At 44.7% G+C, this 13307-nt stretch overlaps 1 protein-coding gene across 1 annotated transcript in view; it reads left to right on the forward strand.

Annotated features, from left to right (window-relative positions):
- The window catches only part of IPO11 (importin 11), a 335766-nt gene that overhangs the window by 78494 nt on the left and 243965 nt on the right, over nt 1–13307 (forward strand). Inside the window, exons 10-13 of the mRNA XM_075269811.1 lie at nt 189–381; nt 1702–1854; nt 5638–5681; nt 10336–10426. Coding sequence (XP_075125912.1) covers nt 189–381; nt 1702–1854; nt 5638–5681; nt 10336–10426 — 481 coding nt within the window. The remainder of the gene's footprint in view (nt 1–188; nt 382–1701; nt 1855–5637; nt 5682–10335; nt 10427–13307) is intronic.

Below are 13307 nucleotides of genomic sequence, written 5' to 3' on the forward strand. Positions count from 1 at the left end.
TCCATACGGGGGTCTGTGAACTCGGCTCATTATGGAGATGTATGGATCCACAGAGGGCACGGACAGCACATGGATATCCTTATTCATGTGCATGTAATCTTAGATAAAATTAGAATTTAATTTTTGTAGCCTTAGATAAAATTAGAATTTCATTTTATAGATTTTTTTTTTTCTCTTTTTCTCTTAAGCTTTTAGACTTTCTGGACCAGCATCCATTTGCATTCATTCCTGTAATCCAGAGAGCGCTGGAGTTTGCAGTCAGCTATGTTTTCACCGAGGCCGGGGATGGACTTGTGTTTGAGCGTTTCATAGTTCAGTGCATGAGGCTCATCAAGATGATTGTAAAGAACGATTCCTTCAAGCCATCTAAAAACTTTGAAGGTACGCATTTAAAATTTTCAGCAGTTCAAGAAATAAAGTCAGCGGGTATTGATTTTCTTTTTCCACATTGTCCGTACTTGCTGTTATTTTTTACACCATCCTACAAATTTCTTCTGGTTCACTTGATAATTTCATGAAGGCGATTTACACTTTTGCCAGCGGTTTATTTATTGCTTTAGTTAATCACATATATATAAAAAAGCAACGTTACAAATGGTCCTGAATAAAAATATGATTTTTGCGTCTGCAGCTCTTATGCAGACTTATGTGTCTCCATGGTTACATGGTTTGTGAAGTGCCTTTTTTGACTATGGTACCCCTTTTTACTGTGACCTTTATGACCCGTTTACATGGGCACAGAGGGGGCGGATTATGGTGTATAATCCATATCATAATCCGCCCCCTCACAATGGTGGTCTATGTAGACCGCCAAGCAACATGCTGCTCACGGGCTGCCGTTTCTTCAGGCAGCAACCTCTGGAGTTAGCCCATCCATTTGAGCCGACTCGGGAGGGGGGAAGCCGCGACTGTTGGAAGCCGCGACAGTCGTGGCAGGCGGGTTTTGCCCCGAGAGTGACGCGGCTCCCTGCGTAACTTTCGGTGCCAAAATCCGTGCTTCCGCCCCTTGTGTGAACTAAGGGCTAGTTCACACGGGGACATGTAGGCTGATTTTGGCAGCTGATTTCGCTTCAAAATCAGCCTCCATAAAATGTAGCCCTATGTGAATCACTCGCTTTTTTTTTCTGCTAGCTTGCTAGCAGAAAAAGAAGCGAGATGAACTTTCTTCAGGCGTTTAACGCCTGAAAAATGAATTGGAGTCTATGGGATGCTGAAAAAAACGCTAGCGGTTTTTGGTCGCTTATTTTTGCAGCTGTTTTGGGAAAAACAGTGACCGAAACCGCTAGCGTTTTTTTATCATGTACTTTTTGTAGTGCAGAAAAAAAAGCTTCAAAAAAACAGCGACCGAAAAAGCGTCAAAACAGTGTCAAAAACAGCGTCCAATGCAAAAAACAGTGTCCAAAAAAAGCGACGCTGAAAAATCAGTGCCAAAATCAGCTAGGCTTTTTTCACGTGTGAACTAAGCCTTAGGTTACTAAGAACAGAGGGCAGAAGGATCGGAGTAAAACATGGCTGCTTTATCAGACTACACACAGGATTTGCTTGTGGTCTTTAACCATGGAGACACACAGATCTAATACAAGCTTTATTAACAGGATGGTAGGCAATAATAATTTCTCAATGTAGATGTCGTGGACAATAAAGAGAAATGGAATAAAACCTTTTGTTTGCGTCACATGCGGTTCCATTTATGTTTTTCAGACAGCAAACCAGAAACCATTAATGCTCACCAAATAAAAATGTCATTCTTCACGTACCCAACACTGATGGAGATATGTCGCAGGCTGGTTACACATTACTTTCTTCTCAGCGAAGAGGAACGGGCTATGTGGGAGGAGGATCCTGAGGGCTTTGGTAAGAGTGGGCGACAAATATCTATATTTGTGATTTATAAGCCGGTTATTTTATGCTTATTGTTGCAAGGCAACCACAAGAAATGAACTAGGAGTCAGGGAAGTGTTAAATGTAAAGGAGGCTTCATAGCTTTGCCATTTTATATACAATATATTTAAACATTTTTATTGTGAGCGGATCCCAATTTGCAGCCTGTATTCTATTTCAGAGCTGCATTCTTAGTGCTGCATTCCCAGGACTCCTTGTTGTTTCTATGTACTCTGAGAATTGCGTTTGAGGAAGTCTAGCAATAATACGAGATGATTGGCATGTTTTGTGTACATTTTTGCACTAAAAAGTACAGTATTGTATGTGAATGTCATTCAACAGTTGTCTTGTGATTACTAAGGCCTGGTTTACATCTGCGTTCAGTATTCCTTTCGGGAAGGCTTGGGAACCCCCCGAACGGTGACCTATACACATTCAAAATTGGTTAGCTAAGAAACCACAAGGACCCCTTAGACAATAAGGCCTAGTTCACACAGGGCTAGTGTCCACGTATTTTGGTCCTGATTTTGATGCAGGAAACGCGTCAGAATCAGGACCAAAATGCGCGTGCTGTGGCTAGCCGCAACAGTCGCGGCTTCTGACAGTTGCGGCTTCCCGCTCTGGAGTAGGCCCAAATGAATGGGCCTAGTCTGGAGGGATTGTCTTGATGCGGCTGTGCCGCAGCGATTTCCTCTGCAGCATCCGCCTCAAGAAAGGGGAACTCACTTCTTTTGATCGCTAGCGGTCTACATAGACCTCTATTGTGAGGGGGTGGATTTTGAAGTGGATTCCGCATCAAAATCCGCCCCCTCTTGCCCCATGTGAACTAGCCCTAATGGGGTCCGTGTAGTTTCCGCTCGGTGTCTGCACAAATCATGCGGAGAGAAAAGCTCCAGAAACCACACGGACCCCATTATAGTCTATGGGGTCCGTGTGGTTTCTTAGCTAACCACTTTTTAATGCATATAGGTTTCCATTCGGGGGGTCCCCAAGCGGACTTCCTGAATGGAGTACTGAACGCAGAAGTGAATCGGGCCTAAGACCAAGGCCCCTTGCACACAACCATGGCTAGGTCAGTGTGCTATCTGTTTGTTTGTTTTTTTTAAGCCAATAATTTGATTTTTCAGCAATTGAGTTCTTAGTGAGGGGAACCTAGAAGGTTATTACTTGATGCTACACATGCTGGGGTCAGTTTAGTTTGGAAATTCCAGAAGTGCATTGTGTCATTTTCTTCCCTTTTCTCATGGCTTTCACTATTTTGGGTAAAGTATCTCAGAATGTTAAAAGTTATCCGATGTTTCTCCTTTCATGGATATCTCATAATTCTCATAATTTTCTTCTGCCTTGGGACACAATCTTTTCTAAGTGCCATCACTTTCTGTGAGGTTATATGAGCGCTTTCTACTTAACCGTTCCATTACTAATACAATATACTAGTAGACCCATCTATGCCCATACACCATATACAGACATAGTACAGGGCGTAGAGGGCCAGCAGCTAATCTCAGCTTAGTGAATCCCGAATTCATTAATCACAGCCTCGCCATCTAGTTACAAGGTAGGATCACTGCACACGCAGCGGCTCGGCTCTGCCCACAGACTCGTATTGGATTTCCAAGCTCCAGACTCCGCTCTCTGGAGGAATGAGTTTATACATTTTCACTATCATGTTTCCTGCCCAGCAGTTAATTGCTTTCAGAGTGTGATAAATTGTTTACGGCCATTTCTCTGGGGCCTGCCTTCATGTGGGCAGTGCCGCTCGCAGATTCTTTGTCATCTGCCGGAATGTATACTTCTGCTCAGTACTTTGCTTTATATTCCATGTGGTAACCCTTTCTTGGGAAATATAGCGCGGGCCACTAAATAGATTTTTTTTTCTTTTTACTTGATATTGCATGTGAGGTCCATTAAAGTTGCATGTCGCATGTAACTCCTCTTATTCTCTGTAATAGAAAAATAGCATAGGGCCCGAAAAGCCTCCCATCGGAACCTTGTCTTAATAATTGACTCGCACGGATAGTAACAGAAGCCATATTCAACATGCATTTCACATATCAGTGGTATCGAACAACGTAGACCTAATAGGCGGACATTTCACTTTTCACACCTTGCCACGTGGGATATTCAGAGATTTGAGTTTTGTTTTTGTTTTTTTGTTTTTTTTAAATTTTTTAGATTTTTTGCCAATCTTTTAGCCATTCCTACCCACGTCAAGTGTGATTAAGAGATCAGAGTTTTTTTCTGTTTTTATATAGTGAAATTCCTTTGGGGCGAACGCCCAAAATTGCTGGGTTACATTACTCTTGTTTTGGATTTTGTATTAGGACACTTAGCTTTTTGTGTTTGAAAAAAAGAAATAAAAATGGTCTCCCTGCTGAAAACACTCATTTACCTCAGACTAACCCTTAGGGCTAGTTCACATTGGGTTCCCCATGAACACATTCCATCGCGGTTGCCACGACGGGATGGCGGTGTAGTGCACTGGCATCACGTCCCAGCTGTCCGCTCCAGATTAGGCCCAAATGAATGGGCCTAGTCCGAAGGGTGGTGTCATGAGGCAGACGCTGTGATTGAATCAGCTGTGGAATCCGCCTGAAGAAAGGGCAGCTCGCTTCGTTTTTCCATGAGAGGGAACAAACCGCTCACGGAAAAAGGAAATGACCGGCTCCCATTGATTTCAATGGGAGGTGGCACGATTTTGACATGGACTCCGTGTCAAAATCCTGACCATTTTGCGCCGTGTGAACTAGCCCTTAAATTGGTGGTGGGGGAATGTTATTGCCAGTGTCTAATAGGACCCGTCCACTTTACTCACATTGTGCTCTATCCATGGTCAAACTTTGTCTGAACAATCCTTTTGATCTGCTCCTTTTCCTTAATAGTTAAATTGGAGCAATGTTCCGGCCAGCTTAGACCCTGTTCAGAAATTGGAAAATGAAGAGGAATTGGAGATGGAAATCTACTTTGGATTCCTCTTCATTTTCTGCCCCCATGATCTAATCAGAAGAGGTTCTCGAGCCGCAGAATTCATGGCAGGATCAGTCAGGATGCTTATTTTTTCAGCATCTTGCTCCTATCTCTGCGTCTTGTTGATTCCACCATTCCAACATGGCCGTCAAGTGAGTCCACCACCAGAATCACTTGTAAACTACTTACCGTATATACTGATGTAAAGGTGGCTGGTGACATAGTGAACACACGTTTCTTGTGTCAAAGTGCAATCTTACTGACAACAAAAACCCCACAACAACTTTTAGGGAATGTTCACACATATGAATTTGATGCTGATTTGAGGGTGGATTCCACCTCCAAATAAGAAGCAGATTCCGCCTAGATTCTGTCTCCCATTGTCTTCAATGGGAGGTAGAGATTGCAGCAGGACAACGAATTACGAGATAAGCATCCTGCTCGATCTTACTGTGGATGCCACGACTCAAGACTGTAGAGGCCCATTCACCTGTAGGTAGAGGAATTCCCAAATCTATATGACCTGCCTGCCTTGGCACTTGTTTTTATCTTTGATAATCCCCTAACGTAAAGATTGATCTCAATGAACTGTGACCACAAAGCAAAAACCGATACTCTTGGCAGACGCCACCATTTTATAGGCAGGATTATGGAGTTGCAGCCGGAATCAGGACCAATTATAATTGGGTGCAGTCAGAGTTGGAGAAAAAAACTCCCCAACTGCACACAGTGTATTGTGAATAACAGAGTGTGTCTTCCGAATGGTAATTCTTCTCATTTTCTTTGTAGCCGTGGAGGAAAGTGGTGGAGACTCGTGGAAGTACAGTCTGAGGGTATGTTTTCTAAATTATTCAGCCTTGCCCTTTCTTGCAATGTGTGAAATAGGTATCACTGCTGCTCATGCGCTTAAACAGGAAAATCTTCTAGAATTACATCCTGTAGGTCCTAAGGGTCTTTCTTCAGAATGTCATCTTTCCTAATCCCCGTCTGTTCTCCAATAAAATGACCTTTTCACAATTCTTTCTTTAATTTGCCGTATAGAGTTTCATCTTTAATTTTTGCTATGTATTATTACAGTGTGCCCTTTGCATATAATGTAGTAGCGGTGCGACATGTCTTTATGGACATTAAATAGGGATGTATTAAAGATTCTGATGGTACCTGGTGGTACGCTGAAAGTCCTTTAATCCGCCATCCTATTATTCATACAGCCTGATAATCCAGCACAGAACTGCAGTATTATGTGGGGTTCTACAGTCAGGCAATCCTTCTGCTATAAAACTATTACCGAAGCAAGTGTTCTCATAACATTTTATTTCGGGCTAATTTTCACCTCCCAACTGAATTTTTATATCGTCCCATGGGCCATTGATGTCATAATAAAATAATTTTTATAGTGCAATAATTTTCTTTTAATGAATTTTCAGTGCTGTTAAAGGAAACCTATGACATGGAAAATGCAGAACAAACTGCCGGCGGCCTCGGCTATTTTTGGAACTCCTTTACAAGTGAATGGAGAGAGCAGATACCTCTCCGTTCTGTATGAGCACAAGAAGGGGCTCAATGGACCCCCATTCTCTAGATGGCAGCAGGGGCTCCTTGCAGGGGCTGTGTGAGTGCCTACAAATATAGCGGTTACACAATAAAGTGAAGGTTTTAATCCAGAGATGCAAAGTTTCATTCACATGCAGCCCTCAACGGTCAAGTGTGTTGGAAACTTCAGCCAAAACAAGATCCTGGAGCAGCGGAGCACCAGTGACAGGATAGTATGTTTTTGTTTTGTTTTTTTCCACCTTCTCCGACCTTTTTGCAAAAATACTGTTATCCTCAACAGCCCTTTTAAACGATACCAGTCAGATCATGGTAGAACATCTGCTTATATTGCGATATAGATCTGCAAAGAAACGGCAACTCATGTAAGAACAATGGGGATCGCGTTAAGCCTTTTAGTTTTATGATGTGGAAGAGCAATAAAAGTCAAACAATTTGTCTTTGTTTTATTTGTCTGTCTGTGTAAAACAAACCAATTCTGCTGTGTATTAAACATCATTAGCTGAGAACAGCAGGACCTGTCACATAGTGACTGCATATTGTGTCAAGCAGCAAGCTCTTATTTTTATGTGTTTCCAGCGCTCCGTTCTCTACTTTAAAGAGACATATCTCCTATAGACAGTGGATCCTTGTTTGAGTTCTAATGGCCATGGCAGTCAGTGGTATTAATAGGCCCCCATATATTGTATGTGAGATACCTTAGTCTGCTGAATTCCCCAGACACCTGGCTGAAAATGACTTACAAGTTGGTGGCGCCCTCCATTGGTAATGCTGGATACAATATGGTGTTGGCCCACCCTTAGCCTTGATGACAGCTTCCGCTCTCGCAGGCAGACGTTCAATCAGGTGCTGGAAGGTTTCTTGGGGAATGGCAGCCCATTCTTCATGGAGTGCTGCACTGAGGAGAGGTATCGATGTAGGTCGGTGAGGCCTGGCACGAAGTCGGCGTTCCAAAATATCCCAAAGGTGTTCTATAAGATTCAAGTCAGGACTCTGTGCAGGCCAGTCCATTACAGAGATGTTATTGTCGTGTAACCACTCCGCCACAGGCCCTGCAGTATGAACAGGTGCTCGATCGTGTTGAAAGATGCAATCGCCATTCCCGAATTGCTCTTCAACAGGGGGAAGCAAGAAGGTGTTTAATACATCAATGTAGGCCTGTGCTGTGATAGTGCCACGCAAAACAACAAGGGGTGCAAGCCCCCTCCATGAAAAACACGACCACACCATAACACCACCGCCGAATTTTATTGTTGGCACTACACACGCTGGCAGATGACGTTCACCGGGCATTCGCCATACCCACACCCTGCCATCGGATCGCCACATTGTGTACTGTGATTCGTCACTCCACACAATGTTTTTCCATTGTCCAATCGTCCAATGTTTACGCTCCTTACACCAAGCGAGGCGCCGTTTGGCATTGACCTGCGTGATGTGTGGCACCCAATCACCTGACCATGTTCGGAGTCCGTGAGTTCTGCGGAGCGCCCCATTCTGCTCTCTCACGATGTCTAATGTCTACTGAGGTCGCTGATATGGAGAACCTGGCAGTAGGTGGCAGCACAATGCACCTAATATGAAAAACGTATGTTGTTGGGGTTATCTGGATACTTTTGATCACATAGTGTATATCAGTCTATCCTTTCGTCAGCTCTACATGCAGCTGTCTTATGCAGATAATATGTATATTGAAGGCTACGCGGCTGTTACTTTGTCTTCTTGGAAGCAGTCTTGTCTATCAAAGCTTAATTTGCTTACCTAATGGAGACGCAGACGTAACAATGCAAAAAAAAAAAAATTGTTACAAAGGCAATAAATACTATACTAGACGTGACAGATGCTGCTATGTAATATAGAGCTGTAAAGAATTCCATAGTCAGGGTCTTCTTCCTATAAATTTACATTAGCAATAAAATATTATACACTGGTAAATTCCAGGATGTATAGATGGTACACACACATATGATTTACTGTTGGGGGTAGGGGAACCAAAGAAGGATTGTTTTTGGCTTGCTCAATTCCCATAGTCGTATAAAGACAAAATTACTGAACACTTCTATATTCCATTGTTAACCCCTTCCCGCCGATGGCATTTTTTGATTTTCGTTTTTCGTTTTTGACTCCCCTCCTTCTAAACCCCATAACTTTTTTATTTCTCTGCTCCCAGAGCCATATGAGGTCTTAATTTTTGCGGGACAAATTTTTCTTCATGTTGCCACCATTAATTATTCTATATAATGTACTGGGAAGCAGGAAAAAAATTCAGAATGGGGTGGATTTGAAGAAAAAATGCATTTCTGCGACTTTCTTACGGGCTTTGGTTTTACGGCGTTCACTGTGCAGCCAAAATGACATGTCCCCTGTATTCTGTGTTTCGGTACGGTTCCAGGGATACCAAATTTATATGGTTTTATTGACATTTTGACCCCTAAAAAAAATTCAAAATGGTGTTAAAATTTTTTTTTTCTAAAAGTCGCCATATTCCGACGGCCGTAACTTTTTTATACATAGGTGTACGGGGATGCATAGGGCGTCTTTTTTTGCGGGGCCGGGTGTACTTTTTAGTTCTACCATTTTCGGGAAATGTTATTGCTTTGATCACTTTTTATTCAAATTTTTATCAGAATCAAAACAGTGAAAAAACGGCGGTTTGGCACTTTTGACTATTTTTCCTGCTACGGCGTTTACCGAACAGGAAAAATATTTTTATAGATTTGTAGAGCGGGCGATTTCAGACGCGGGGATACCTAACGTATATGTTTTCACAGTTTTTAACTACTTTTATATTTGTTCTAGGGAAAGGGGGGTGATTTGAACTTTTAATACTTTTTTTTTTTTTTTTGCATTTATTAGACCCCCTAGGGGTGTTGAACCCCAGGGGGTCTGATCACTAATGCAATGCATTACAATGCTAATGCATTGCAATGCATTGCAAAAAATCATCATCTCTTTTGCAGGCTGCATACACCAGCCTGCAAAAGAGAGAATTTGCAGACTGGCTGGGAGCCCTTAACAAGGCTCCCGGCTGTCATGGCTACATGACGTCGGCCCTGGAGCATGCTCCAGGAGCCGGCGATCCCTGCCAAAATGGCGGCGCCCATGAGCCGCCGGGAAAATGGCGCCTCCGGCGCCTTTGACAGCAGCGCCGGAGGGGTTAATGCCTCCGATCGGTCCGGGGACCGATCGGAGGCATTAGAGCCGGTTGTCTACTGCTTAAAGCAGTAGACACCCGGCGGCTATGACGGCCGCCCGGCTCCCGGGCGGTCGCCATAGTTACAGACCCGACACGCGCCGTACTATTACAGCGCATGTTGGGAAGGGGTTAAAGGGGCTCTATCATTGGGAAAAGTCATTTTTAGATAAGCACATCCTTGCATAGCCTTTAGAAAGGCTATTCCACATGTACTTTTTGTATGTAAATTGCCTCAGTAGATTGTGTATAAGTTAATTTTTATTCATATGCTAATGAGCTTAGACCGTGCATCAGAAGTGTCTGTGTGCACTGTCTGCTCTATGTGTATGCACAGCAGAGACGCGTCATCAGCACAGCAGCCTCTGCTATACATACACATAGAGCAGACACTTCCGGTGCATGGTCTAAGCTCATTAGCATATGAATAAAAACAGACTTATTCATAATCTACTGAGGCAATTTACATACTATAGGTAGGTGTGGAATAGCCTTTCTAAAGACTATGCAAGGATGTGCTTATCTAAAAATGACATTTCCCAATGATAGAGCCCCTTTAAGAGGTGCAGTTCTTTCCTACTAGTCACTCAGGAGAGAGTGTCCAATATCCCTCCAGAATGAAGAATTACATAGGTTGTCTGTATACTGCACAGACATACCGGATCCTCCAGAGAGGCATGTTGTGTTTTTTGTGATTTTCCTTTATATCTGCATTTAATATTTTTTCCGTATTTCATCTTCAGCCTTGTTCGGAGGTCCTGTTCATTGACATTTTCCATGAATACAGCCAGACTCTCACACCCGTGCTTCTAGACATGGTTCAAACGCTTCAAGGTAAGCAGCTTTTATCGATATGTCATAAAAAGGTTAGGTTTTGTTGCCGTATCTATCGTGTCGGTGAGAACAATGGTGACTGTCACGGGATGGTTAGAGTCTATACTATAGGCAATGTGTAATATATATTTCATGTGGAATGTATTCTCTAACCTGTTATATACATCAATGTGTAGTTGGCTGATTAGGGTCTAGTGTGTTAGCACATTGTATGCAAATACCTCTAACTAGTGAGGACCAGTGAGGACAATGGGTGGAGATAATCTGATCAGTGTCTCCAAGAAGATGTTGGACGGTGCATTGTCCATAGTAGACAGGGAGTCTGCTCTCCTTGGTATAGGTGAGGGGGGAAGGATCTGTGACTCAGCCCTTCCCACCCACAGATAGAGGAAGTAACAGTTTAGTATATAGTTGTAGCTTGCAGTTAGTATGTGTTAGCCGGCCTGTGCACAGCTCTGCAGAGAGCCAGGACTTAGTTACAGGACCAAGGAACCAAAGTTATCATTGGATTGTGACTTCTGTGGACTTATTGTTATTACGGTTGATGTGACCGCCGCCGGCTACTAACTTTGTGGATTACAATAAATTGCTGTTGTCTCCCGACCTCTTGCGTCCGTGTTGATTCAAAAGACCATCCGGAGGAAGACGTATACCTTTGCTCCGTGACAACTGGTTGGCAGCGGTGGGATCAACAGCGGACAGCGAGATGGACTACAGCAGCCCAGCGATTAATGGAGCCACAACCTCAGAATACAGGAACTGGACTATGGCAAGTCTACAAGTAAGGGCCCGGGAACTAAACCTGAGTTACCAGGGAAGAACGAAAGATCAACTGATCGAGGCACTGGAGGAGATGACCCTGCAAAGCGACCATGAGGAGGGCTGCCCCCAGGAGACTGGAGAGATACGGGAGTGGCAGGTACAGACCCAAAAGAGCAGATGGGTTGTTTTGTATGAGGAGGAGTTGGCAGTGCTGGGGCTAGGAGCAACTGCAGAGCAAAGGAGTAGAGCATTACAGAGGGCTCAGGAAACGGAGAAGGAGGAACAGAGAATGGCGCATGAAAAGGAAAGAATGGCGCATGAAATGCGAATGGCTGAGATAACTACGCGGAATTATAATCAAACGTCGGCCCCCAGCCCAACAGTGAGAGAACCACCATATGTCTCCCATAAACACTTCAAGACCTTTGATGAAGCGGCTGGGGATGTTGATGGATATTTTCAGGACTTCGAACACCAGTGCCACCTGATGGAAGTCCCAGAGAAGGATTGGGTCCGGTATCTGGTGGGGCACCTACGAGATGGGGCTGCGGAAGCTCTCAGAGCCATGGACCCTAGTGATCAGCGGGACTATGAGGCCATTAAAAGAGCGGTGCAGAAGTATTATGCCGTCACTCCAGAGACCTACCGAGTTCAATTCCGCTCTTTGTCTTACAATGGGGGAAGCTCCTTCCACATGTTCGCCCACAAGTTGAAGCAAGCATGCAAGCGCTGGCTAGAAGGAGAGGAGGCTGTCACAGTCGATAAGATCCTCCAAGTCATACTTAAGGAACAGTTCTTTTCCCAGTGCCCCGCTGAGATCCGTGAGTGGGTGCTGGAACGGAACCCAGCCACAGTGGAGCAAGCTGCTTCCCTTGCAGATGAGGGCCTGACCATCAAGCCGCAGTGGAAGAGGTTGTTTGCAGAGGAGCGGAAAACTACCACAGTCCGCCAGACACCCTTCATCCAGCCACCCACCTTTCGTGCCCGGCCTCAGGATTACAATTCCCCCTCTACCCCTGCCCCAGCCCATCGGCCTCCAGCTATGAACAACCCTGTCCCTAGACAACGACCTACTGGAAGAATGCTAGAGCGCAGATGTTTTGGGTGCGGGCGGCCTGGACATTTGCAAGCTAGTTGCCCTGTTAACATGGGGGCACGGGCCACCGTGGCATCCCGGCCTATTCACTACCTGGGAACCACCCCTAGGACTGAAAGTTTGGCCCCATTTCCAGATGACTCCATGAATGACCCATCTGTTCCACCTCCAGGGGTCTATGGGATTCAGCCTTCCGCCACACATCCCGCAAACCTTCAGCGGAAGCACTTGCAGGAGGTCCTACTGGATGGCCGAACAGTTGTTGGATTCCGGGACTCGGGAGCTTTCCTAACGGTAGCGGACCCCCGAGTGGTTCGACCCGAGGCCCTAGAGGAGGGCCCTGGCCTTTCTATCGAGTTGGCAGGAGGTACTCGGAAACGTATTCCTAAAGCTACCGTGGAACTCGACTATGGTTATGGACCAAAACGATGCACAATTGGTGTGATGAGCGGGCTGCCGGCCGATGTTCTGTTAGGCAACGATGTTGGAAATCTACAGTGCCACTTTGTGGGAGCAGTGACCCGAAGCCAAGCTCAGAGAGACGCCAACATGGATCGACCGGATTTTTTGCCAGATGCCAGCCCTTCAACTCTACAACTTTACCATTCAGTACCGCCGAGGGAACCAACACCAGAACGCAGATGGGTTATCCCGGCAGGAGGAAATATGAGCTATAGAGACTGATGTGCATTCCCCAATTTACCTGTGTAGGCCAATTGTGTCATGCACATGTTTTGAGAGGGGGAGGGGTTGTCACGGGATGGTTAGAGTCTATACTATAGGCAATGTGTAATATATATTTCATGTGGAATGTATTCTCTAACCTGTTATATACATCAATGTGTAGTTGGCTGATTAGGGTCTAGTGTGTTAGCACATTGTATGCAAATACCTCTAACTAGTGAGGACCAGTGAGGACAATGGGTGGAGATAATCTGATCAGTGTCTCCAAGAAGATGTTGGACGGTGCATTGTCCATAGTAGACAGGGAGTCTGCTCTCCTTGGTATAGGTGAGGGGGGAA

This window comes from Leptodactylus fuscus, chromosome 1 (genome assembly GCF_031893055.1).
Source record: "Leptodactylus fuscus isolate aLepFus1 chromosome 1, aLepFus1.hap2, whole genome shotgun sequence".
Lineage (NCBI taxonomy): Eukaryota > Metazoa > Chordata > Amphibia > Anura > Leptodactylidae > Leptodactylus > Leptodactylus fuscus.